Source organism: Marmota flaviventris, chromosome 14, assembly GCF_047511675.1.
Source record: "Marmota flaviventris isolate mMarFla1 chromosome 14, mMarFla1.hap1, whole genome shotgun sequence".
NCBI classification, from domain to species: Eukaryota; Metazoa; Chordata; class Mammalia; order Rodentia; family Sciuridae; genus Marmota; species Marmota flaviventris.
This window is the reverse complement of record NC_092511.1, coordinates 714,146-741,965: the sequence shown is the minus strand read 5'-3', so window position 1 is coordinate 741,965 and position 27,820 is coordinate 714,146. Positions and strand designations below refer to the sequence as shown.

Here is a 27,820-nt window from a genome sequence, read left to right as displayed (position 1 = left end):
AAGCCTCACCCCAACCCTTCCTGTGTGGCTGGCAAACTTATTCACTTCTGTTAAATTCACAATGAACGAAGCACCGCCCTGTGCCCGCCAGAGGTGTTCTGTGCTTCACGTGCAGGAGGACATGGCGCAGGGTGAGCTGGTGCTGGGTGCTGTGCCAGGCTGCGCTCATGCAGCAGTTCCTCAGCCACCCTCAGTGCCTCTGTGTCAGAAAGCACAGGTGCCCACACCCGTGGACTCACGTACTCTCTGGAGGAAGTGGTTCAAACAGGAAAGCCCGCTTCCTTTCCTTCCAGGTTGACCAGCCTGAGCAGTTTAGTCTAAAAAAATGTTTTTGTGCAGTCCTGGAGATCACTCCGCTTCCTTCCCTCTCATTTTCCCCTCTTCGGAGAACATGATAGTGCAAAGGTCAGACTGACTGGCGAAAGCCCAGGTGATATGTCTGCAGAACAGGCTCGGTGCTCCTTGGTCTGGTGCCCGCCCACCCTTGCCATTCCTGGGCTGCTCAGGGCTGCACCCTCCCGAGCTGTCCAGGCTCCTGTCCAGAAGGAGTGTGAGCCCCCAGTGAAACCATGTCTGAAACGCGCCTCACTCCTGTTCTCCTGAATGCGCCGGACGAGGCTGCTCTCTCCAGAAGGGTGGTGCAGGGTGCTGCCATCAGCACCGCAGCATGCACACCCAGAGGAAATCACACAGGCCAAAACATGGCATGACTAACTCACCCCTTCAGGACTCCCAGGGGCTTGGGAGGCTGCTGGGTTCTGCCCCGTCAGGTCTCAGTGCTCCACCCGGGGAGAGGAGATGGTGGTTGGACTGGGTGCTGTGAAGCCCTTTGTGACCAGACATTAACCCCCTTTTTGCACTTGCAGCCTCTCTGGATGCCCTATTGCTGCAGCAGAGAAACTGGCAAAGGCCCAAGAAAAACACCAGAGCTGCGATGTGTCCAAGTCCAACCAGGCCTCGGACCGAGTCCTCAGGTACCCAAACAGGAGTGTGTCATCCATGAGGTCCATCTACCATCACCCAGTGCACCTGAGCACCGACACTCCACAGGTGGATCGCTCACTGAGTGGCAGGATGCCAGGGTGGCTGTGCTGGGCTGAGTGGGAGCAGAGAGCAGCTCCGTCCTGGCCTCTGTGGCCCAGCGTGATCCGAGGGAGAGGACGGGGCACAGCACTGTTGGTTTTCTTTCTGGCTCTGACATCTCATAACTCTATGAATGCTAAATGCAAGGGAAGATTTGAAAATTAAGAAGATGCCCAAAGTAACCTTAATTTGCAGCCAGGGCATGACACCAGCCTACAGGGCGGTGTTGCTGCTGGAAATGTGGGGGTTATGGACACTTCCTCGACAAAGACAGGGGCTTACGTTTGGAAAGCCGTCCAGGCAGTCATTGCCTTTGACCCTCAGGCACCCCAGTGTAGGTGGGTGTGGGTGCTATGACTGCCAGTTGACAAGCCAGAAAACCGAGTGCAGACAGTCTGGGGACTTAGCTGACATCATGAAATCACTGCATGTGAAGACCGGGAGGTGGGGGGCGTGTCACGTAGAGCCTCTGCTGCTGTTCCAGGTTTGGGAAGGCCGGGACCCGTAGGAGGCAGGGGAGGGATCCGCATCCTAAGCTCTGTGTACATCTCTCACTCCTGCATCTGCCTCCAAACCCTGTCCACATGAGAGCCACCACCGTGGGCTTTCCCATTCTCTGGATGTCATACCAGGTCCACACCCCTCCCTCTGCACACTGTCATGACTGCCATCTCAGGGCCATGCATATCCTGCTGGGTAGACGCCCCCAGTGTAGCAGCCAGGTCCAGCCCAGGCACTCGGCTCATGTCCAACTTTACTATTAATGACAAACATTTTTCCATAGATACAGCATTTTGCTCCTGCTAAATTATTCTTTGGGATAAATCACATGGAGAAAATCACCATGCAAGGGAGGTGAATATCTTTTTTGGTTCTTGTGTATTATTTCACAGTTTCTTACATTAATCTACCACAGTAATTAAATTATCTCTCTCCTCCAACAGAAAAGTTTAAATATTTACAGATTAGGAATATTTAATTAAGCAAAAAAAAAAAACAGGCATAAAAAGAATCCATGATCCCAACACTCAAAAAGAGACTTTCAATAAATTTTTATTTTTTATTCCTGGGTGCTAACCATCTACAGACTCAGTGTACCTGTCTCACATATCTGTGTCCCCAGAACCCTCAGCTTAAGGACACAAGACTGTCTGACAGACAATGGCAGCTCTGAACCCGCAATTAGCACAAGAAATGCCCCCAACAAAAGCTCCCGGCCACCTCAGGAAGGGAGGGTTGATAACCAGAAAACGTTGAAAAATGATGAAGAGGAATTTGTAGCTGAAAGAATTCTCAGAATTTTAATTTTCTTTTGCCTACTGTGACCAGATCTGTGAAAGCTGGGAGTCCTGGGCATGGCCCCTTCCTGATGTCACCAGGTGGCTGTGCTGTCCACGCACATGTGGCTCTACTTCCAATAGCAGGATTGGTTCAGCCTCAGTGGAAACCCACAGATGGCTTGAGACAGATGAGACACAAACAATTGCAAATGTCAACTCACTTGGGCATGGTCTTCCACCTAGGCCAGCCGAAAGCAGCCGTTGCCTGTGGTTTAGGTGGCCTTGTGTCTCAGTACCCCTTTGGGTTGGCCCGGGGACAGCTATGGCGATGCCAACTAACGAAGGCCAGGGACAAATAACTGTGCCCAGATGAACAGCTTCCTCATGCCTCTGACTGGTGTGACAAGCAGGTTGGACAGGCCCCTTGGCAGCAAGGGAAGACCCCACACCAGGAGCCACCAAGGGCCATGCAGACTGAGTGCAGCAGCCTGGACTCCTCTCCCTGGGCAGGCTACTGGCCCTGCCTCTGGAGTCTTGCATGCTCCCACATGCTCCAACACCAACGGGCTGACATAGGGCCAGGTGTGAGCACTTGCAGGAGAGGTGTCTGTCCCAGCAGCCCTGTACACCAGTGTCTCCAGGTAGAAGTGCTCATTCAATGGAGCAAGGAAAGAAGGGAAGAAAAAATATTAAACCTACAATCATGTAGGTGAAGGTTAGAATAAAAAAGTGTTTCAGTACATGGACCAACAAGAATCTGAGACTTGAGAGAGCTCCTGGTAAAAAGTGGGACTGTTCAGTCCATCCGTGCACCCCAGCTCTCGGCTCCCCGGGCTCCCAGCCCTTCCCAACCTCTGCAGTGGCCCTCGCCTATGACAGGTGAAGGAGCAGAGAGCCAGGCCCAACAAGTCCCCAGTCCATCCCGGGTGCACGTTCCTGAGTGCTCCCTCCCCACAGCCAAGGTCCTAGGCTGAACTTCACCTGAAGGCAGCATCTGCCTCAAACACCGCTTTCTCCATCACAGCTCAGCTGATCCCCATAGCCAGAAGGGCCTCTCTTCTCCCAAACCCCACAAAAGCATTCCATACCCCCAAAGCCCTGCTCCAGGGCCTTATCCATATAGGCAATCCCAGTGTTACCTGGCAAAATGCCCCAGAATAGATGACCAATCACTGGTACATAATTTTCTTGCCTCAATCAGTATAAATTAGATAAATCAAGATAAATAAGTTGGTAATTTGGTAAATAAATTGGGTATTTTACCATATTATGTCATTAAAAGTGACATAGGTGCTATTTAGCAACATAGAAATTGGCTTGCTTTCCTTTTTTAAAAATCCAGCTATCAAAACTTTGTAATTGCTCTAAAAAATAATATAAATTCATGAAATGACCAGAGAAGAAATAGATTTGTACATGAAAGCATATTGAGTCAGAATTTATGATAACAAAAAATTTTCTGAAAGTTGGAAAATAGTTAATAGTATGTTATTGATTGATTTCAATATGCACCTAAGAACTCTTTTCAAAGCCTAAAAAAGTAAAAGTAAATTCCATGTAAGATAGAGTGTGAATTATGTATAAATTTTATGTCTTAACTGTTAGATAACTACTAAATGCATCAACTCAACCAAAAATACACCAAAATTGTTACAGTTTTTCATCTCTCAAAGAATCATTGGTGATTTTTAAATAGTTCTTGTATTTTCTAAACATTTTTTCAAATGAATCATGTGGTACTTTCACAATCATGAAAAGCAAAACAATAATTTGCAAGTTTCTACCCCAATGGCCAGTAGAGACCATGTGCATATTCACACACACAAACTTCCAGCCGTGCCGGCAACCCCTGGGGAGACAGCTTGGGGAAGAGAGCAGACCCACCCTCAGGTCTCCACCCCAGGCAGCCAGCCGGGGTCCCCCACTGCAGACACCAGCCCGCACCCTCAGAGCTCCGTGCCAGTGCTGGAACCCAGCCTTGCAGACCCAGCACCCTGTGCCAGACACGGTCTCTCTCAGGGCCGATGCATATATTCCCCCCATCTTCTTTATTCCTACTGAAGCATCAGCCTTTCTTGGGTCTTTATTTTTAAAAATGTTTTCACAAAATTCAGAAAGAGAAAGAATCATCAGGAAAGTCCCTGTCCTTGGAATTCACTTTTTAACAAGAGTCATACAGGGCACAAAAACAATGCTTATGTGGGAATTCATCCAAATATTCTGCCTTAGGGAAAAAGGCTGACTGGACTGTAGAACTCCACGTGTAAGTGTATGATCTTCTGCCCTCCGCCCAAAGCAGAAGTTGGGGAGAGGGCAGAAGGAGCCCTTGTACTTCACCACAAGGCTAAGAAGACATAGTCAAAGCCCAAGGCTTCCACATCTGAGATGGACGCCTGCCAACAGACACACACAGAGCATGGGCAGAGGACCCATGAGTAGACAGACAGTGACCAAACGTTCTCCATTTAAATATTTTATCCCAAAGTCTAAAAGAAACGTCTACTGGCTGAAGTACTGAAAGAGTACACAGACAGTTGACAAAATGTCTGATCCCATTCAGTTTTATCGTCCAGCTTGAAAAATCTAGTTTTGTCCCGGTCTCTGTCTCTAAGGGTATTTCTTTATTTCCTCCTGTTTTTAAGGGAAGTTTTTCAGTGTCTCACGGTTGTGTAGCTCTACTCTTCTGTGACCACTGCCAAGACCAGACCTGGGTGTCCGATCCTGCCTCATCCTCATACCTCACATCTCCATTGCACCCCGGTCCTCTGCTGAGAGCACGCAGGACATTTAGGGACCTGATCTCTTGTTCTTTCTTCTGCATGGACTTTTAGGCAGGTGGCTTCTTTGGGGCTGTGTGATCAAAGCACACTTTGCCCTTGCATGGGAAAATGAACCTGTGATCTCGGTGCAAGGCCCCCACTCCCCGACACCTGTAGGAAACGCGATGTTGCTACCCACGTGCACGGCCGCGAGAAAGCAAGCTCTTGTCTGTTGTCTTGTTTACTTCCAGGCCAATGTGCTTTGTAAAGCAGCTCGAGATTCCTCAGTATGGCTACAGAAACAATGTCCCCACAACCACGCCGCGCTCCAACCTGGCCAAGGAGCTCGAGAAATATTCCAAGACTTCGTTTGAGTACAACAGTTACGACAACCATACTTATGGCAAGAGAGCCATAGCTCCCAAGGTGCAAACCAGGGACATATCCCCCAAAGGATATGACGATGGTAGGAGGTGCACATCTTATACATGAGAGACACGTTGCCATGCTGATGTTGTTGTTGTGTGTATCCATGTCCGCAGATCTGCCCAGCCTTGGTGGCCATGCAGGGTGCCAAGCATGATGTGCACAGCACGGTCCCATGCTGAGAGGCCCAGGTCCTCAGGGTAGAGGGTCAAAACTGTGGGAAGAACGAGGACAAGTGTCCCCAGCAATTCCAAACAATAGGTTCTGTAGCTTGTGGGATGTGGAGAGAAGCTCCCTGATTTCACGGGGTGAGGGAGGACACCTCTTTTTAAGAGATGCCCCAGACAGACCATGTGGGAGAGAGCAGTGGGGCTCCTGGAGAAGCCCTGCATTTCTTTAGCCCCCTCAACCCTGGGTGCACATTAGAGTCACGGAGGAGAGGGCTTTCGTCCGTTCCTTATGCCCAGGCTGCACCCCAGACCAATTAATCTGGATCCCTGGTGTTCCCTGCACAGTGGTATTTCTAGAAGGTTCCCAATGGCTCTGATGTGCAGCCACGTCTGACAACCTCCACCTGGCCAGCTCTTGCTGGACCTGTGCCTCGTCTATCTGGGAGGACAGGCGGAGGAAAGGGCCAGCCTCCGGGTGCTGCCTGGTCTGACGTCCTGGGCACTTGCTGCTGTCCTAGCACTGGTGCAGCAAGACCCACGTGCCCCCTGGGCACTGTGCGGGGTGAGAGCTGGCTGTCCTCTGTCTCCCAGCTAGCTCACTGGTAAGTAGCTCACCCCTGAGGGCCAACTCTATTTCTTTTATTTTACCTACTTATCTGACCACGTAGCTGGGTTTTTTTAAAAGTATTTTTTTAATTGTGGGTGGACACAATGCCTTTATTTTTATTTATTTATTTTTATGTGGTGCTGAGGATCGAACCCCGTGCCTCACCCATGCTAGGTGAGCACTCCACCACTGAGTCCCCACCCCAGCCTCCATGTAGCTGCTTTAAATTCTAGAATATATTCAGCAAATCTTACCCTCTGAACTCAGGGTATGAAGTTCTGATGATTTGGTGCTCATAGGCAGAGGAACAAAGGTAGTTTTTTAAGGTTTGGGGGTTTCTCTCTGAAAAAGGCATTTAATTAAAATCACAGCATGTATGTGAAAAAAATATTTAAATTGAATACTGAGGAAATTTAGAAACCTTTTTTAAATCCAGTAGAAGTTGCTTCCTGCTTTTCAGCTGTGCTACTTCTTACCTAAATGGCCATTTGTTTGTATAGTGGGTAGAATTTAACATTCCTGTGATGTGTCACACGTTGATTATCCCTGCATATAATTCCTCAATATTCAGAAACCTAGATGTAAGTAGGAAAAGGGAATGGCTACAGTGGATATAAAGATAGTTACTTTGTTTTACTGTTTATTTGGTAATATTCACCAGTCATGGATTTGTTGTGATCTCATTCATTCAATTGCAAGTGAAGGGTCAAAACGAAATGTCATTCACATAATTGAAGATGCTCTGGGAATCCTTCCCAACCCGGCGGCCTCTCAGTGATTGAACTAGTCCCTTCCTGAGAGGCGCATTTTTACCATGTACTTTGTGGCTGCTCTCTGTGGCCTGGTTTCTTTAACCTTGTCTCTGCAGCCAGGGCTCTACCTTAGCATACAGGGGCTCCAGTAAAGTCGAGGCAGGCAGAGTGTCCTCGAGGTGTGTACCCCTCCGGGAGCTGGAGGGCTCTCTGGGCCTGCGGTTCTAGCTGCGTAACACTGGAGCAGACTGGCGCAAGGCCCACAGTCTGCAGCTCCACTCACTCCTTGTCTGGAGAGTAGAGTAGGGCTAGGTGTGGTTCCAGCCGTGGGAGAGTCAGCAGAGAGAAGGCTGTGTCTGCCCACCCTCTGCCCGTCAAAGAGAGAGGGATGAATACACAGTAATCACAGGTGCTCACTCACAAGCCCGGGCAATGCCTGTTGTTGGAAAATCAGGCTGACCCATTCTTTTCGTGGCTCCACCAGAAAACAAGACCCTCTTGACGATGCAGGGTGGGACCTCAGGCCCAGGTCCTCCGGAAACCAAGAGAAAAGGAAACAGCACGTTAGCACAATTTACTGAGAACCAAGTAGACAGCTCAACCTTTGGTCTGCTGGGTTCACCTGAAGATCTTAGAAAGGTCAAGGAAGTGCCCACTGTGGCAAGAGTGCTGGGTGGAGCTGTGTAGGGCTGGAGCTGGGCATGGTCCTCGCACCTGCACCAGGAGGTGACCCTCACCTGGGTGGATGCTGCAGTGCCCACACAGTGTTCTCCCAGTCTGGCTACCTGGGCACAGAGCATGCAGACACTGCTCCCTGAAGAAGCCTCAGAATCAGCCTGCTGTAGTAAAGTGTGATTCTTAGGGAACAGAGCAGGGCCTGGTGGTGCAGAATGAACAGAGAGGAGTCCACCCTCCCCAGCCTCGGGGCACCCCCCAAACCTGCCAGCTGTGGTTAAAGCAATCAGCAAACCTCCCTTTACGCCCTGCCTCCCCAGACACTGCCAGTGGCTGGTGGCCTCTCAGCTGATGACCCTTCCTCTGGATAGAAGGTTTCAGAGAGGATGTGATAGACCAACACAAGGCTGTGGAAGGCCCCAACACACAGTGAGGCAAGGGCTCCCTTCTGTCTGGAAGGCTTGGGTGAGCTTCACCAAAGGGGCAGATTGCACACTCCGTCCTCGAGTTGTAGGAGAAATGGCATGAAGCTGGGGACACCTGTGGTTCATGAGGACAGTCAAGGGTCTGGGGATCCTGGAGGAAGGCAGGGCTCAACCGGGGAGCTGTACCAAACAGCTTCTTATTATCTATCATGCTGGAGAGGTCAGTGCCCTCCTGTAGGGAGCCCATGGGTGATGGAGGAGGGACAGTGTAAAGGCCACAGCACCCCACGCATGTCCACTCCAGGACCTGTGTCCTATGGTGAGCTAAGAATGGTTTTAACATTTTTAAATAATTGGAGAAATAAAACAAAATAAGGGGAGTATCCTATGAAATGTAAAATCTATGTGAAATTTAAACCTCGTTAAATCTGTCCAAGTGGCCTCCCATGCTTACCCATGGGAGGGTAAGCTGGGCTGCTGGACAGGGGCAGAGCTGAGGAGCCAGGACAGTGATCACTTAGCCACCAGGAAATCCAATGGTCACTGCAGAGACCTCTGCAGGAAAAGCTGCTGACCTGGATCTAAGCCACCTCTGTGGCACCTCTGGACAGTATGTTACCACCCAAGATGTCCTGAAATCTGTTAAGTCCCCAGCCTACGTGGGTTCCCCTCTGTGGCTGATCCTTTGGCTATTCCCAGCTTTTAAATTCTATAAGCCCAGATCTTGAAGTCATCTTGGAGCCTCCTCTTCCACTCCACAAACACCTCCTCACGTGCTGTCTTGACCTCTTCCCTGGTCCAGGCCTCTGGCCCCAGGAGTCCCAAGGTGGGGGCATCAGACATCTGACCCAGTGGCCCTGGCGGCCCCGGCGGCCCCAGCCCCCCTGCTCCACAGTTCCTCTGGAGCTGGTTCTCCTTCCTGCAACCTGGAAGACTTCCCCTGGCCCTTTTCCTTCACCCACCCCCTGCCTTACTCCAGAGCACCTCCTTTGCTGCCTTCTCCGAGGACCTCCCAGCCTCTTGTGAGGCCCTCCCCTATTCCTGGGCGGGATGTACTCCTGCTCTCTGCAGCCCACAGGGTAGCTCCATTTCTCATCCCTGGGTCATTTCACCCCTAAATATCTTATCTTCCCACGAGGCTATAAGTTTCTGGTGTGCAAGAGGCTTTGTGCGTGGGTCTCCTGTGCAGTACAGGGCAGATAAGGCAGGGAGTAGCCACGTGAAGGGTGACCCATGGAGAGATGTCTCCAAGACCCTGTAAGCACACCATCTGCATTGCAGGCTTTATCTAACAGCTATTTGACAAAAAGGCTCCTTTTCCCCATATAAGAGTCTGCATCCACATTTTAATGTGCTTGTGGTGAACTACGTGCTCACAGTAAAAGCTCTGAGCACCAGGATTGCAGATCACAATGTGGAAGGTCAGATGGACTAGGCAGGCCTCAAGGTCACCAGCTCCTGGTGAGGTCTGGTGGAAGTGAGACCTCATGATAGACATCCTTTGCTCACATTTTTTTTGTCTAGTTTTCATGGAAATTCGGGGTTGTAAGGGCATATTTATCTATTCCCTGCACGCAAATGCTAATGCACAAGGAAACAGACACTCCTAGGAGAATAAGCTGCGCATGTTCAGAAAGAAGCTACACACACAGAGTAGGCAGGAAGAAGCTCTGGTGGGAAGTCTGTGTTTGTTTGCTTTGGGGTTTTTAATTTGCATATGCAGCCATAATTAATCCTAGGCGTGGTGATTGTGTAGTTCTTCCTGCATACAGGGACAGGATGCTAGGAGAAGTGGTGGTCAGGGCCATCAACACCTGGTGCCTTCTGGGGGGATGTGATAATGTTCCTCATGCCTTCCCGAAGTCAGCTGGGCACCCAGGATCTTAGCAAATGCTGTCTGCTCTTTGATGGAAAAGCAGCTGGATTTATAATATATCTGGGACTGAGAGTGTAGCTCAATGTAGAGCAGTTGCCTAGCATGTACAAGGCCCTGGGTTTGATCCCTGGCATCAAAAACAAAATCTGTTTGTTACTTGCCATGCATTTGATCTCTGTTAGGTTGCTCTCATCTGACAAAGCAGGGCTTGGTCAGTCCTGGGGGAGAAGAAGTTGGGGACTACCAGTGGCCAGTGCTCCCTGCCCCTGCCCTGCAGTGCACCAGAGTCAGCATCATGACTCAGAGCATGTTAAGTTCGGCCTACATGTATTGATGCTAAGGGATTTGTGGACATTCACAAATAGGCAATATTAGGATCCTTCCTTTCTTGAATGATCTAAAGTATAGATATTCTTATTTTTGTTTTGAATAAACACAAAAAATTGTTTATGTTCAGTAGAAGGATAGATATGAGGTAAATATTGTCATAATTATTTGAGTGAAATGAGTTGACGGGTGAATCAAGAAATTATTGACAGTTTACTTGCCCGATACAATTGTAAACTATGCTCTTGGTATAACCCAGATGTGGCGTCTGAGATTTAGACACTTGGGTGGGAGGTGCTCCCTCCTGCTGACATTCAGGACTTCAGGATGATTTCAGGCAATCCAAGTAAGGCAAGAGTAGAAGTGCAGTCACGGTAGAGACTCCCTTTAAAGGTTGCTGCCCTGTAGATGTAGCACTGTCTAACAGACAGAAGGCTGATAAGACCAGGCGACCTGCGCCCTGACTGTGGCCCAGGCTCTCCCCTGTGTGTCTGTCTTGCCCTTGGTCAGCCTTGGTTTCCACATCTCTGAGGTGGGCATGCAGCAGCATGTCACTAGGAGGTGGTGGGCTAGAGGAGTCACGTTAGAGAGCCCTGTGAGTAGATGGCAGTGGTACCCAGTGTGGCCACCGCGACACAGGCAGACAGCAGGATGGAGCTGACACCCAGGAGGCAGCAACCGGCTCCCCTTACCCTGCACCACTCTCCTGCCTGAGGACCCAGGCCAGCGCTGAGCAGAGCCACTCCCAAGCCTGCCACATCTGCCACAGCCCCCAGCACTAGCTGCTGTTGAACTGTAGACCCAAGTTGGTCCTTGAGCATTTTTTAGAAATTGACATTATCTAGTTTCAAAACAAAGCAATTGTTTTTCCTGTTTACCTGGACCACTTCTTCTCTCATTCCTGAACCAATAGCTAGCCTTCATCAGATTATTAAAAGGGAAAAGCTGTCCTGAGTATATATTATTTCATTTCCCCTAGTTTCCATAACCCTATTTTTAACAAAATTCTACATGATGAAAATCAAGAACTTTAGTCCACATCCAGAGCATCCCAAAGTACCCCAGGCAGCGACACTGAGGACTTTGGTGGCCACTGTCAGGCCCCTCTGGTTGCTCCCACATGTGCCCAGGGTGGCCGCCCTCAGAGGCCTGGCAAGGCTGCTCTTCGACCTGTAGCAGGCCCACCCTGGGGTACAGTTCTGCTACTTAGTAAAGAGCATTCAGAAAGCAGAGGGAGGAGACCACATGGGAGGCAGGTGCCCTCTGGGCATGCTGAGCTACCCGTGTGGGAGCTGTTCCCAGGGCAGTGCTGGGCAGAGCGCACGACAGAGAGGACAGTCTGCCCTTCTGGGGCGTGTGACAGCCCTACCTCAGGCTCACAGCAGAGAGGCTGTGTGCGCAAGCCACTAACATATGCAATTTGCTTTGTGGTTTGGGGCAGGAGGCTGAGAAGAGTGAGGTGGCCAATTTGCCTTCTGGGTTCTGGTCCCCACTGCCTCATCCTGTCACCCAGGATGCACCTCGTCCCCAGTGTCCTGAGTGTGCATTCTCTAGTCAGCCCTTAGTTAGCGGCCACGACCCCTCAGCCTATCCCTCCTGTGCCCCCCAGCTGGTGCCCTGGGGAGGGTCTTGGCATTGCTCGGAAGATGGCTCAGCTGTGTGAGAGGGTGTGTTGTGAGGGTTGTCTCTGGAGGAAGGCGCTGCACTTGAGTTCTAGACGGAGGGCTTCTGGAGGCCAACCACCAGGGAACAGTGTCCAGCTGCAAGGCTCCCTGGCAGCCACGGTCACGGTGGTGGCCTCTTTAGAGACACAGCCTTCTGCTCTGCCATGGAGGGCCAGGCACAACAGAACGCAGGCCAAGCTGCTCTTAGGGCAGCCTGCCTAGGGCTGACCATGGCAGCTGGAGACAGGAGAAGCTCCTGAGGGAGGGTGAAGGCACCTGCAGAGTCTAGCTCCACGGGGGCCTGCAGACACCCTGCAGGGTCACTCCTCACTCCACGGGATATAAGGTGGATACATGCACCCACACAAATGAACGCACTCTGACATCCTGGCAGTGATACTGTGTTAGTAGGAAAAGGTCCCATCCTAATACATGATCGACTCAGACATTTTATCATCCTGGTACTAAAGGAGGTTTTAAGGGGCTCTAAAAATAGCTCTCTTTCCTACTGCCTGCTGTTAGTGAAGACAGCTGTTCCTAAGGGACACTGAGCAGTCCAGGCTCCTTGCAGGCAGATGGAGAGGCTGCTGACATAAAGGGTTAGTGCCTGACTGCACACCCAGCAGCCAGTCAGGGGTGTCTTGACACTTACCCTGATCCAGGGCCACAGGTGTGTGTGATATTCTACCTTTCCCTCCACAGCCTGTATGGGATGTCTAGGATAAGGGCTATTTGGGTCACATTGTCCAGTCTGCATGCCCAGCCAAAAATCCATTTCCCAAAGCACAGGGTCTCCATAACCCCAACAGGTGATCCCCATATGGCCCTTGAATCTGAGTCACCTGCATGTGGGACACGGAGCCCAAGCTGACCACTACGATATCCCCCACCCCAGCTGATGATCTGTGGAAGTCCCCACCCCCAGACAAGCTGGTTCCTCAAGCCTTGACCAGACTGGAACTGTCACTATCTGTGGCCAGATCCAAGCCAGGGGTGTTCCTTTACAGGGAGGGGAAGTTGCCACGCATGTCTGTGCAGTCTGCTGAAGAAAAGGGTGCGTCCTTTCCCAGCTCACCCCAGTCCTCTGCTAACCGAACACATGCAATGTTAAAAAGGGAAAGAAGCCCCCACGTCATGTTCCCCATCGCTGTGTGTTTACATGCGCGGGCGGGGGCGGCGGGGGAGCTGTGTGTCCCCGCGTCCTGGGCTCGGGGCCTGAGTCGTCCTGTCCGCTGTCTCCGCAGCGAAGCGGTACTGCAAGACCGCCAGCCCCAGCAGCAGCACCACCAGCAGCTACGCGCCGAGCAGCAGCAGCAACCTGAGCTGCGGCGGCGGCAGCAGCGCCAGCAGCACGTGCAGCAAGAGCAGCTTCGACTACACGCACGACGTGGAGGCCGCGCACATGGCGGCCGCCGCCATCCTCAACCTGTCCACGCGCTGCCGCGAGATGCCACAGAACCTGTCCACCAAGCCACAGGACCTGTGCGCCGCTCGGGTACGCCCACCTGCGCCTGGCCGCGGGCGGGCCCGGGAGGCGGGGCTTCTGCTCGCGCAACCGCACAGAGCCAGCTGCGCTGCAGCCGCGCGGGGGCGCTCTGCAGGTGCGGCGCGTCCTTCACCTGAGCAGTGCCGCCGCGCGGCTCCAGCTGCCCATTGCACCACTGCCCAGGAGACCCATGTGCTCTAGGTCAGGAGAAATCGCCAGGCCTCTCCGTCTTTAGGGTGGAAAATCGGTTCTGTAAACTCTGAGCTGTGTCCCACATGTTACTGGGTTACTCAAAAGTAACTCAAACATCCACAGTCTTCGTGGCGTTTCAGATGACCTCACAGAGAACTCAAAGAGCAAAGCACCTTGACGTTAAATGGGAGGAAGGTTTGGCAGCACCCTTATCAAATAGAGGCGGGCTGCCCCTCAGCCACATTTCCAATTGATGGCCCGGGAGCAAGTCACATGGCGCTGCTAGTCCACGCTGTCACAGATGCTGGAAGGGAGCGCAGGGGTGACCGGCTTTCCTACTGTTCATTTCCTCACCAAAGGGCTCCTACGTGTGCTCAGAGAGGAGAGGGAGCGCTCCCACACGGCAGAATGGAGAGCTGTCTCGCCCGGGCCGCTAGGGGGCCGGCGAGAGCCCGGCTGCCAGGGAGTGGCCCATTGTGTTCTGAGCGCAGGCTCTGGCTTGTGGATGTCAGCCACTCTCCTGATAGACAAAGGGCGCTCTCTCCATTCGCTAACAGCTCTGACAGTAGTCCTTATAAATGAGTATAATTTGTGTGTGGATGGAGAAAGGTCAGTAATCTTATGTTTTGCAAATGCTTTTTCTTTTTGATATTTTTATTCCTAGTAGTGGAGCAGCATTAGGGGCGTGCAGTTTTCATGTGATCAGGGCTGATAAAATGCAAGACTCCCATGAAAGATTCCTCCGGGGCAAGACAGAAACTTCTATTTTAGTTTAGTTTTCACTTTCTTAAACTAAGAGAGTAACTCAAACATCATGTCAGCCAAAATGAGTATCAGAGCTTGAGATCAGGATGTTCTTAGGCAGGATGATGCTGGACACATACCGGAGACAGCCTCAGTCCAGGACTCCCAGTGGTGGATCCTCCTTGGCAATGACATTCAGAGGGAAGTGCTGCTGGGTCCTTCCTGGCAGGCAGCAGTTTCACTCCGTCTCTGACATCACACTTTTGTCCAAAAAAGTGTAACTCTGCCAGAAAAGTGGAGAATTATTGGGGGCATTCCTGCCCTCCATGGGCCCCTCTCCCCCTCCCTCCTGCAGGTGGGAAGGAGCCTCATCTCCCTGAAGCATTCTTACCTTGAAACGCACCTCTCTGGTTTGTTCCTGGGCAGTTGGCTGCAGTGCAGGGCGCTGACGCATAGTGCATAGTGCTGCGCTGCACACCTCCTCTGCAAGCAGAGTCCTCAGCACTGCACAGGGTTCAGAAAGAAAATCAGTTCCTTTCCCTTCCTTCCTTCATCCTTGAGTCTTTCGTTTTCCTCCTAATTCTTGAAACATTGGCATCAATGAAACTAAAGGAAAGTTCACAAGCTGATATGTACGCACACAGACATACACACGGAGAGACACACACATTTTTGATCTTGTAGGCATTTGAACTCTAATGACATCAAAAAGAAGAACTTCTTTGAATTTCTTATGGCCATGCTCATTTCTAAAAGCAGAGATGCACTGGAGGGAATGGGAAAAGAGAGGGAAGGGGGAAAGATGGCAGAAAAATAGGGAAAAGGTCAAATGGAGAGACAGATCCATTCATCAGTCTCCACACAATTTTCCAGGTAAGCCTGGGGTAGCTGACATGGCCATCAGACCAAGCTGGCCTGCCTTGGGAGTGACAGTAATGAGGAGTTTGGGGGTGAACATGACACTACTGAGGGCAGGGCCACAGTCTGGGCGCACAGGATGGGATGTCCCAAGTGCTCAGGCCCGGCTGTCACATGTCTCTCTGCCAACAGAACCCTGACATGGACGTGGATGAGAATGGCACCCTGGACCTCAGCATGAACAAACAGAGGCCGCGGGATAGCTGCTGCCCCGTCCTGACGCCCCTGGAGCCCATGTCCCCTCAGCAGCAGGCAGTGATGAGCAGCCGGTGCTTCCAGCTCAGCGAGGGCGACTGCTGGGACTTGCCAGTGGACTACACCAAGATGAAGCCCCGACGGGTGGACGAGGATGATCCCAAAGAGATGGCCGTATGTCCTTTGTCCCTTCTGTTGGCTCTGGCTGTGATCTTTGAGAGGCTGGAGTAGGCTTGGCTGAGAGCAGATGCCATTTGCACACCCTTCAAAAAAAGCCCAGTTTTTCTTTAAATATGGCTTTCAGCTGCCTAGGATTTAGGTAGGGACACTTCTCCCTGACCTGAAAGAGATGGTGGCATACCGGTTTGGGGGAAACAAACTGTTGACTCTTACATTGTATTCCTGACAAGTGTGCTTTGCTACAAACGTTGCTCCGGGGAAAGGCACAGGCAGCACTAGTTCCTTGTCAAAGCAGCAGCTCAGGTTTCTCTGCTAGGAGAGGCTGGCAATGAGCAGTGAGTGTGGGAAGCAGCCGATGGCTGCCGGCATGCTCTCTGAAGCGAAGGACAGGGCTCCTCTCCAAGACACACAACCTCAGAGGACTGTGCCTGGCCTTGAATGCACAATCACCCAGCCTTGTTAGGACAATATGACACCCTTGTCAAGAACATATTGTTGAAGGAACTTGAATTTTCAAATTCAGGTTATTAAAGTGGATATAATGTCCCTTGGGCTAAAAGAGGAAGGAAGGAAGGAAGGATTATTTTTCTTTATTGGATTTTTTCATGCATATTTAGACTCTCCTTTATTTCCTACAAAATGAACCCCCACCAAGCAATCGTGTCTTACAGAAACAAGGAGGTGGGAAAAGAAATATTAGCTCCATGAAGGAATTGACAGGGAAGCCACATGCCTATAAGTCTATTGTGTTTATTCCTCAAATTGATTTAAGCATCTAGACATTGTGAAAAAAATCAAATCTGGTTGGCAAGCTAAATTCCAAAAAATTGTTGTTCTCTCCTGCAATGTTAAATCATTACTACCAAAAAATACACTGTATTTGAATCCCCAAATTTATTATAATTAGAATTAAGCTCCCATACAGGGACAAAAACTCTCGTCTTGTAGGTCCTATGAGGAACAGAGCTGTGCAGTGTGAATTGAGGGCACCAACTGCCGGCGCTGCCACCTATAGGGACTCATAGGTTACTGCAAGTGGACGCAACTAAACACAGGTATTCTCAGAAAATGCTGCCCAAAGGCAGTTTAAGATCACATTCACACAGTTGTCTCCCATCGACTGAGACTTAAGGGCACATATATTAAAACACTCACCAATGACGTAGTGCTGAGTAGCAGTGCAGTGTCAGCGGTGGACAGCAGGCACCCCTGGGTACTGGATGAGAGAGACCCCCAGCTGCCACACTGGCTGTGAGTCCTGCTGCAGTTTGGCCAGCAGGAGACTGAGTAGGGGCTCTGACCACTGGCAGTTCACCATAGACTTTGAAATTTAGAGCAGCTGTGCACAGGGCAGTCTGCTTTTTCAGAAGGAGCCTTGTCAGGGAAAAGAAGCGTTGGGTTATGAATTTGTGGGAGAAGAGGTGGGGAAGCAGAGCAGGAGCCCAGCAGGTGTGGGCCCTCCTTGGCCTTGCTCTGAGTTCCGGCGTTGGCTCTGAAGCTGTCTGTGTTCTGTCTACAGCCAGAAGACTTGGACCCATTCCAGGAGGCTCTGGAAGAAAGAAGGTACCCTGGGGAGGTGACCATCCCGAGCCCCAAGCCCAAGTACCCCCAGTGCAAGGAGAGCAAAAAGGACCTAATAACGTAAGCATGACGCGAGGTGAAACTCCGACTCTCCTCAGTCCTCCCTTCCTTTGGCTTATTTCTAAAGACCGGTCTGCACCCGCCTTGCCGTTTGAGCATGCGCGTTCGCGGCACCCGGCGTCTCCAGCTGCCAGTCAGTAGGCGCGAGGCTGACCTGTGCCTGCTGGTTCTCAATGATGCTCTGTCGTTCGGAAGCGTCATCTCATTTGATCCTGTGCACTTCCCAGCTGTCCTTCAGGGTGCTTAATCCCCTTGCAGACATTGCAGCTAAACTGGAAACAATGAAACTCTTTGGAAGTTTTCTAAACGTACTTACTGTTCTGGCTGTTCTGTTTTTGTTTGGTGGCAGATGTCCAACTCCGGGGTGTGATGGGAGTGGTCATGTGACTGGCAATTACGCCTCACACAGAAGGTGTGGCTTCATTCTCTCATGGTGGATTCTGTCTTCAATTTATTGTTTTCAGCTTACCTCAACAATGCTGTCAAGTACCAACGTTGATTCTGTGTTGACCCCTAAGTGCTCTATGTTGACCTTCAAAAGCATGCTGACTTACGTGTTGTATAATGTCTTTTAATCTCAAACTGCCAAAATTCGCAAAATTCTTCTCAAACGTTCAAACCTAAAAGCACAATTTAAAAAAAAAATGCTTCTTAACAGAAATGTTTTCTTAAATTTACATTTGTACATATTCAGAATTAATGATACAAAAAATTCAATATACAGCACTTGCCCCATTGCTCTTCTGCATTGAACTTTTTAATTTCGACTGTATGTTGTGTTCGTTCGGGCGATTCCACTGCCTAGAGGCTCACTCACCTGCCCTCCCTGGCCTGTCTTACAGTCTGTCCGGCTGCCCACTGGCTGACAAAAGCATTCGAAGTATGCTGGCCACCAGTTCACAAGAACTCAAGTAAGCGTTAATGAAAACAATTCTCTTTTAAAAACCTATTCATTCAGTAGTTCACAAAAAATGATGTGTCATTTGAAAAGAAAATGCTTTGAAGGAGCCACCGGTGCGTACCAGTGCCATATTTAGTGCACAGGATAGGGCTTCGGGCTCAGCACATTTCTGGAAGATCCCTCTGCCATGTTCCCTTATATGCATCTCTAGTTCTTTCACATCACATCCTTCCTATCTAGAATTGTCTGAAGCACGGGTCTTATCTTCAGGTATGCATGCACCTGCAAGGAAAATTTTTCAGAGGTACTCAAACTTTTAGAAGTGATTGTAGTTTAAAAAAGAAAAGTTAAGGACCGGGGCTGTAGCTCAGTGGCAGAGTGCTTGCCTCACTGGTGGAAGGTACTGGGTTCGATCCTCAGCACCACATAAAAATAAAATAAAGGCATTGTGTCCATATACAACTAAAAAAAAAAAAAGAAAAAAAGTTAAGCTTTTAAACTCAAAAATTCATATAATTACTCAAAGTATGCATACTTCAGTAGCCCAAAGGAGAAGTCTGCCGTACTAGTTCCATAAGACACCGGTACTGTTGTGAGTTAGTGCTGCTCAGGATGATGCTGCATGAATCTGTGCAGTCCTGCCGTCACGCTGCATACGCTCACACACTGTCCAGCAGTCCTGCCTCCCCGTCCCCTAAGCCTGTGGCTTTCAAGCATGAATCTTGCAAAACTGCAACCACCAGCATCTGCACCAGCCACGGAGGCGTTCCTTCTCTGAGTCTCCCCAGGGCACGTTCCAGGCCCAGACAGGACATGGGAGGAGCAGGGGCGAGTCCTGAGGGTGTGTGAGACCGCCAGGCCTCTTGTGAGGTGGTCCTTGGTGCTTGTGAGGACAGACGGGACAGTCCACACGTGACGAGAGCCAGGCACCCGGGCAGTTGTGTGTCCCCTTTGATACCCCACCTCAGGACAGGGTTCTTGATTTCCCTTCTGTTTGGAAAGGCTGTGCCCACACCAGGAAAAGGCTGTTTTCCCTGTGTCCATCCTCCCAGCAGTCCTGGCCACAGACCAGGCTCCACAGAGCGCAGGCCGTCATTTCACACCCTGTCATTTCTTGCAGGATCCCTGTCCAAGGCCCTAGTGCCATAGACCACCTGCTCATGTTCAGTGACTTCCTGAACTAGCCCTTGCGCCTCACGCCTCTCGGAGCTCTCTTCATGGACTGTGAGCCCTGGAGGGCTTCCTCTTACCTTGCAGTCCATAGCCTGGTCCAGAGCAGTGCCTGGTGGACACTTAGCCGTAGCACCTCAGAGCGGACAGCCTTAGCAGGAGCCATTCACCACACCCTGCCCAGGCCTCTTCCTGTCCCGGTGGGGACCACACTTTCCTCGTGGCCCACAGTGACTCACTGCACTTGGACCCTGGCCTCTCGTCAGAATGTGACAACAGTCCTTCCTTTGCATTTCTTGATGAGGAGTACTGTGCAAAACGTGGGCAGATCTCCATTTCCCACAGACCAGCTGTCGACCAGAAAGCAGCCTGGGTGCTGCTGCATCTGTGTTCTTCTGACTGCTCATGCTCAGCCCCGAGCCCAGAGCCGTCTCTGACCATGCACTTGCATTGGCTTCTCTCCCTTAGTGCTGGGCTTGGAAGCTGATCCTAATCCCAAATTCCCTGCAGACCCCTGCTTCTGCAGCCCCTACCTTCCCTCTTCCCCCCCCCACCCCGCCCCACTGGGGAGGTATTGTGGTGGTTCTCGCTCTCGCGTCCTCCAGAGCAGCACAGGCCCGGCAACACCTTCTTGCTCCTGGGGAGAGACATGCAGTTCCAAACCTGTCTTTGCAAATAAGCTCCCCTTTGCTTGATCCTTGCTAGGAAATCTAAACTCAGATTATTTTCTGAAATGATCTATTTCTATTAATGGATCTTCAAAACTAAGAATTTCCATTCAGTGCCTTCTATAAGGAGTTCATGCTTGAGTGGCCCATTTTCACATGCTGATGTCTTTTCAAACTGAGGAAACCGTGGATCAAAATATGATCTTTGCCTTTGACTTTTTAGCCAGTGAGCTCATCTCTTCTGTGTTCGGAGTCAGAAAGCTCGGCTGGGGCTTTCCTGAGCAGAGGATGTATAACCGTTTCCTGGAGAGTAATTCACACTCAAGCCCTTTCCAATGAACCTCTCTTCATATGCATGTTTTAAAGATTGATCAGTTCCTACAGCAGCCTCCCACCTGAGCAGACCAGCAGAGTCCCTACTCAGGGTACAAGGCAGCCCTGTAGTGGTTCATGGAGACCTGTTAGGCAGCGGGTCCCATTCCCTCAAGAAGTCCTCTCTTTTCATCAGATGACACGTGAAGTTTTCTGGGAGTTTTCCTCTTGTCATTTCCATCACTGAATTTTTTTAGTTGGCCATTAACAGGATACTCTTTACTATACAAGATGAATCTCACCAGGTGTACCCTAGGTCTTGGACCCTCAAAGCTCTTTGACTTCCTGAGTTAACACTGTGCTTAGTTCTTATCTGTAGCAACGGATGTGCAATAGTTTAATAAGAAATCAATAACTTTGTGTCTGATTGTGTACGGTATGTAAATTGAAAACATATTAAAATGTAATGTGTGCATGAATCTTATTCAAACACCAGAACACTACTTTCTCTGGTCCCTCATTCAACCGATGTAGAGCCAGTTCAGTTGTGGGGAATGAGGAGGGAGGGATGCAGGGGAAACCACAGGTGCTCAGAGGCAGGGTCCAGGACAGCTCTACACACCTTCCCCCAACCCGCCTCCCAGGGCCATGGGAGGAGTCCCTGGCTGTGACGCTGAGGCCACAAGTCAAAAAACAACAAAACCGTGCAAATTAAAGTGAATTTTTGGCAAGAACTCTGCTTTATATGGTTCCAAAGGGTAGTTTCTTCTCTTTAAGTTTCATTCTGTAAGACTTCCTAAAAGAAGCCACAGGAAAGCACTTGCAAATCCCCCCGAGGTTGGCCGCTGCTCTTTCTAGGGACCATGCCTCCCAACGGAAATCCCTTTCCTGCTCCAGACGTGTGTCCAGTGCAGACACCAGGATGTAGGTGTTTCAGCATCTCAAGGACAATTTAAGCAAAGTCAAAGTTGATTTCAGGCAGTGGCAATGAGTTCTTCAAACAGGGCTCCAAACTAGATTCCACTGACAACTTGTTTGCCCAAATTCAGATAGTCATCCTTACCCATATCTTCAGCTCACAGATGAGTGCCGTCGTTAGCACAAAGCCTGGTGGGAAGAGAGACTTGAGGCTGCAGGGGGTCTCGGCTTCTCCATCTGCCCTTGGACTTACTCGTCACAGGCATGGGGATCCTGCCTGTGGTCTCACTGCTCACTGGCTCTATAGTCTCCGGCCGTGATGGGGGGGCTTAGGCTTAGGCAAATAGCAAGTTCAGCCACACATGACATAACCCTGCTTTTGTAGCCTGGTTATAGTTATTTTAAAATAAAGTGTAAATCAAAGAATCAAACTCTTGAACTTGGGTCAAAACCTAAAGGCTACGTATTTCTGGGCTGTCCTTGGGCTTTTGTGTTGGGCTGTAAACCTAAGGCAGGTGCAGGGTCGTCATTTGCAGGGGCTCTGCCAGAGGACACGCGTCCCGCAGCACCAGATTCAGAGAGCAGAAGGTTCCTGCACACTTGGCCTCCTGGGAAGCAGTCCTCATTCTGTAAACTTCTGCCTCCTCCATTTACCACAGTGAACCTGTAGGACTTTGTGAGTTTTTGCTGCTATCCACTCGGGCCTGGTTTCAACAGATAGCCGTATTTCCTTCTTGAGTGTTGGCCTCTGAGTAAGCTCAGCTCATTATGACAGTTGTGAGATCCCGGCCTCTCCATAGACCAGGGGTGTCTTGCACTTTGAAGTTACCCCAGGACCCTCGATTCAGTGAGATGTCCCCTAGTTCAGCAGCACTCTTCCCCGAGCCCTGGCGCTGCCCGGCACCTCTGCAGGAGCACACATCTTGGTGAGATGGGGTGTCCCGGGAGGGTCTCCAGCACACCATCAGTGGGGGCCAGGTGAGCCCTTCCCTGGCCCCTAGAACAGAGAAACCTGTTGGCAAGTCATACTTTACGTGTCTCCGGGGCATGGCAGTTGGCAGAGTCAACCAAGCTTCCACGCACGTCGTGGGATCTGTAAGCCAAGGTGGCAGGGGGCTCAGGTCCACTTTACAGAGGAGGGAACTGAGGCCTGGAGTGGCCTCTCCGTCCAGAGGCAGCAATGGAGTTGGAGCCATATGTCACGCTTCCCTGAGGCACATCTGTGTGTTGGGTCCCCCTGAGAGGCTGTGTGCGGCTATGGCTGTAACGGCACACTTACACGAGCTTGCTCTTGAGTGGATTTCTTATAACCCACGCAGGGCTGTCAGGAAACCACTGGGGCCAGCCAGCAGCTGCCGGGCTTCCAGGGACCCCTCACGCACCCACCATGGGAAGCCCTGTCCTCAGTCCCTCTCACGAGCAGCTAAATGCATTTTGTTCTTGGTCCAGCAAGTGCTTAGTTCTTCCATTTCTATTTCGATGTCTATAAAAGGTTTATAAGGCTTGCACAAGAGCAAATTTAAAACTACCAAATATAATTGTAGATAGGCTCATGTTGTACCACAAGTAAGGCCAGCTCCAGCTCAACGTGTGGGCAAGCACGATATGGTAGATTCTAAAATAAGAACGTTTGGGGTTTGCGTCAATCACGGGCATGCACACGGGAGCTCACAGACCCATGACTGGAAAAAGGAGGATCCCATGAGTGGTGGCTCACTGGTCCCCACAAGGTGGGAAGAGAACAGCCTCTGGCTCCTCTCCGTCCCTCATGAGTTCCTGCCCCTCAGCGAGCACACCGCGGTATGAACCCCAGGTGGGGACAGCCTGGACCCTGCAGGACATGCCTCCTTGGAACGTTTGCTGGTCCAGCAAGATCCCTGCCCTGAGTCCCCTCCAGAGCCACAGGTGAGAGGCTGGCCCATCCTCACCACCGTCAACTAATCACATTTGCAGGCGCACTGAGACCAGCCCAAGCCAGCAGCAGAAGGTCCGCAATGCAGAAACCTCTGCAGAGGCCTTGTAGCACTTGGGACCCGAGCTTCTATGCAGGGCACCCTAAGGCTCCCAGTGTGGAAGTCGGACTAAGGAATGAGGCGCAGCAGGAGGCAGGGCCACCACAGGCTCCTTACAGAGAGAGCCCTCTGGCAGAGCCAACGCACAGCCCGAGGAGTGTCCGTACTGGAAGGCTCTTCCAGTCCTGTGCCCCGTGGACACATCAGCCACTGAGGTGGGAAGCCAGAGTGCCTGGGGCGTTCCCAAGGACAGCGCCATCTTCCACTGTCTCACTGAAATACAGGACCGTCGATCCACTCAAACCTGAGTCTCTAACTCCGAAGACTCCACACGAGTCTGTGGTTACAAAAGGGAAAGGCCACTGCGCACTCCCACCCCTGGGCGCCTGTGGCCATCGCGAGTGACATCCTCACCTGCGCCCATGCGTGTGCCTCACCGCAGCGTCTCTGGTGGTCTTGGTTGGCTGCCTCCTGACCGGCGTGTGTTCTTCCCGTAGCTACACCCAGGTCCAGAGCTCTTGGTCCCCAGCCAGTGCGTTCCTCTGTGCTCCCACTGCTCCTCCGGGAATGAGGACCAGCAGGTGGACCCCCAAGCACTGATTTCCACGTGGAAACACAGACTGTGAGCACACCTGCAGAGGCAGCACGGCCGGGCAAACGCCATTCATTCGTGTGTTGAAAACATCTAATCAGTACCCAGAGACAAGGCCATGCCTGCCCTCCACAAGCTCTTGGCACACATTCAGGATACAGGGAAACATACATCAGACTTCCAGGAGGTGCACCGGACACTACTGGGGTCAGGCCAGGGAGGCACTTGGCCATCTGGACTGAATCTGGGAGTGGCCAGTGCTGGCCTAGCGGTGAGCGGAAGTGCAAAGAGGGTCACAGTGGGCAGAGCGCCTCATGGACACAGCAGGTTCCACTGCCACAAATGGCTCAGTCACCCTGGGCAGAGGACACAGCCACAGAGGACCACAAGGATGTGACTCACGGAGTGCTGGTGAGCCCAGCGGATACTGTTCTGGGATTCAGGGGCAGCAGCAGGCCACCAGCAGAGCCAGGGCGTGGACTGTGGAGAGAGGGAGGGAGGACAGGCGCCCTGCGGCGGCGGAGGAGGGTGGGGACCTAGGGAAGGCCGGGGAGCAGACCCAGGGCTGGCCCTGCTCTCTGCCACCCAGGAGGGAGGGCGAACCTGCCTGGGGAGAGACACAGAAGGTCCTCCAGCAAGGCCAGCTCCGGCCACAGAGCCGTGGGGGCCATGTCAGCAAGAGTGGCCTCTCCTGGAAAGGCAGGGGGCAACTCCCTCAGGACCCTGGTTTTCAAAACAGGATGCACTGGACCAACGGTGAGAGAACACGCCCAGCACCTTCTCTGCTGGACTCGCTGGTGGCCTGCCGCCATCGGGTCTTCATCTGGCAGGTAGAAAGCAAAATTCCCAGGTTTGGGGTTGATATTCCATCACCCAGTTTCACAAAAAAATATAAAATGTGATGAATGCGAACAGTTTCTCCAGTCACGTACAATGAGGGGTCCCCTAGGAGGCTCCCCAAGGACCTGCCACTCCCAGAGCCCCACGTCAGGACCCTCACTGTCCGCACTCAGGCCTGCCTCCCCTCTTCCTTGTCTTGTCTGGACGCATCTTAAACCACAAGAGCGCTGTTCTGCTTGTGTGCGCCTGGTGGGGGACAGGATACTGAGACCAAACTGGGAATGACCCAAACTGAGAACAGGCTACAAAGCCACGTCTCCTGTGACATGAGTCTTGGCATTTCGTCCTCTCCCTTTGAAATCATGAAACCTGAAATACAGGCATCGAGACGTCCTTAAGGATATTGCCTACTTTCAGAACATAAGAAATTGTCATTGACTCAAATATAAAATAATCCTCTTACAGAAATCATCTGAAATTATTCTTTGAGCAAATCAATTTCTTAACTTCTGGATTACTTTTCTTTGTAAAACATACACAGCACACCAGAAGACAGAGAATTTACATGTCTTACAATTTTATGCACTGCAGTTTAAAGTTATTTTACATATATATGCATATTTTCAAATCATAAATTTCGAATTCATCTTATAAATTCTCTCTTTCTCTCTCTCTCTCTCTCTCTCTCACACACACACACACACACACACACACACACACCTTTGTTGTAAACCTAGAATTCGAACCAGACATGTTTCCTTTCATAACCATTTAACTGATCTCTGAGCTGTCTCCATGGCTCACGTCTGGCTGGGTTTGGCCTCTCCTGGTTACTGGGAATGGCCCCATCTCCATCCCATCCTCGCACACTGGGGAAGTCTGAAGAGGCAGCCCTCGGACATGGTGGGCTGCAGGTCTGTGCCCAACACCAGGTCCTGGGTAGAGGAGGAGAGAGACCAAGTGGGAAGGCCCAGCTGGGAACACCAAGCTACATTGGCCTTTGGCTGTAGAGTCAAGGTTTTAATGCTTTGCTAATCTATAATACCCTAGAGCAAAATGAACGAAATTGGAAATAAAATAGATGTTCCCTTTGGGAAATTATTGACAAGGCTTTGGGAGGGCTTCTTTTCCCTGGCAATTTCAGGAGAGAATCACTCTCTTCCAGCTCTTTCTTGATTGGATGAGATTAGGCTGCTCCTGCAAAGGAGAGCTGGGGAAGCGCCTCCCCACTGCTGCAGATCTGACCCCGGTGCACTCCGCCTGTTTATGGACTTACTCCTCCACGGCCCATGATCTCCAGGCAGTGGCAATCCAAGGAGAGGGGCAAATCCTCAGTCCTGCTCTTCTGCATTCTTACAGAAAGAGCTTTGTCCCTGACACCACTGAAGTCCGTCCATTTTTTGGACAATCATCTGGGTCCTCTGTGGCTTGTTTTCTCTATTTGGAGTTGGGAGGTGAGACATCTGGTCTCCCTGAAAGGAAAGCAGAGAACACCCTAACAGCTGAAGCTCTGGACCTCTGGTTCTCCTGGCTCCTCCTAAGCCAGAGCACGCTGCAGACACATCCTGACAGCCAGGGCAGAATGCTCAGGGCTGCGACACGAGTCTCCAAAAAGACTGACCCACGCTGTCCATTTGCCCTGAGCTGCCCAGGCGCCACGGCCACTGTGCCTGAGGACTTGAACTCCTGGTTGTATTGAATTTGTCCTGACGGAAATTTAAATGCTGCATATATCGAGAGGATGCACAGATTGGGCAATGCCAAAGAGGGACATCGACTTCGTTGACATCATCTTTCACGTCCATAACCACATTCTAGAAGGTGGAGGAAAGTCGGCTCCTGCACTGAGCAGTCTTCCTTTGGCATCTTGGTCCTCCGTGATGTTGTGAGCTAGGAGGGCACTGACGGACAGACGCATGCTCTTTATGGATGCACAGTTGTCTCATCACGTGACCAGTGCAGATGGACCAAAGCTGAGTGTGACTGAATCCCAGTGCTGCTGCTGTTGGAGCGTCTGCTGGCTGAGGCCTGGGAAGGGCAGGGAGGCCCACTCCACAGCCAGAGGAAGGCTGACATTTATGTTTATTCCTAAAACACATTCTACTTCATTACCTCCAGGCAGGTGCAAGAATTCAGCCTTGGAAGGGTAGGAGTGGCCGGAGTTCCAGAGGACTTAACTGGCAGCCACATTCGCAGCCATGGGGACTCTGGAGTTGCCAGAACCTCTTCGCACACAAACCCCACCTGCAGAGAAGCACTCCAGGCAGGCTGCAGGGCCTCCCCGACCCACTCTCCTGGTGTCTAAATTGTGACAATGGCTTGATCGTGCATTGTTTACAATTTAGGATACAAATCAGTGACCTTTCTTAGCTTATTCTCAATCTCATGGCCAGTAGGGGCCAGCCTGCTCAGACACTACACTGGAGCCTTCGGGGGCTGTACCCACCGGCTCCAGGGCTGCCGCTTGATTCCTGGTACTTACTCTCTATTTTTCTTGATAAGGCCAAATACTGAAGGCACTGTATTCTGATCATGCTGTTTAATTTGATTGGGATAAAGAATATACACAACACATGAAATCACCTAATACTAGCACAAATATCCCTCAGTTCGGAGGAAAGAAGCATACTATTAATTAAGCAAGAATATTTATAAATGACTTCTTGGGCACAAAATAAATTCAAAAAAACGAAAAAACAGAGAAAAGAGAATTACATACATCCCCACCACTCTATGCTTATGTTAATGTTTTGATCAATCATGAAGTGATCTATGATCTTAAAGCCTTTCTTCTGGCTTAGTATGTAGATGATATAATCTCATTTTTAATACCCTCATAATATCTCTGGGGCTAAATGTCTCTGGAGTTTCCATCGTGACAAATCAACCCCTGGGCAGTGTTCTAAGGCAGGGGTCCCCAGGGAGGCTCCTTCTGCTAGGTGCAGCCGTGACACTGCGCCTCTCCAGGGCTAGACTCTCACGGTCAGATCAAGCTGTGTCTGCGTGG

At 50.9% G+C, this 27,820-nt stretch overlaps 1 protein-coding gene across 4 annotated transcripts in view; it reads left to right on the top strand.

The window, feature by feature from the left end:
- Window positions 1-27,820, top strand: part of Myt1l (myelin transcription factor 1 like) — a 126,976-nt gene that overhangs the window by 51,114 nt on the left and 48,042 nt on the right. For all 4 annotated transcript variants that reach the window (XM_027937824.2, XM_027937823.2, XM_027937821.2 and 1 more), the window contains exons 8-13: window positions 867-974; window positions 5,374-5,588; window positions 13,289-13,539; window positions 15,517-15,753; window positions 17,279-17,400; window positions 18,243-18,311. In XM_027937824.2, the coding sequence (XP_027793625.2) occupies window positions 867-974; window positions 5,374-5,588; window positions 13,289-13,539; window positions 15,517-15,753; window positions 17,279-17,400; window positions 18,243-18,311 (1,002 nt within the window). The remainder of the gene's footprint in view (window positions 1-866; window positions 975-5,373; window positions 5,589-13,288; window positions 13,540-15,516; window positions 15,754-17,278; window positions 17,401-18,242; window positions 18,312-27,820) is intronic.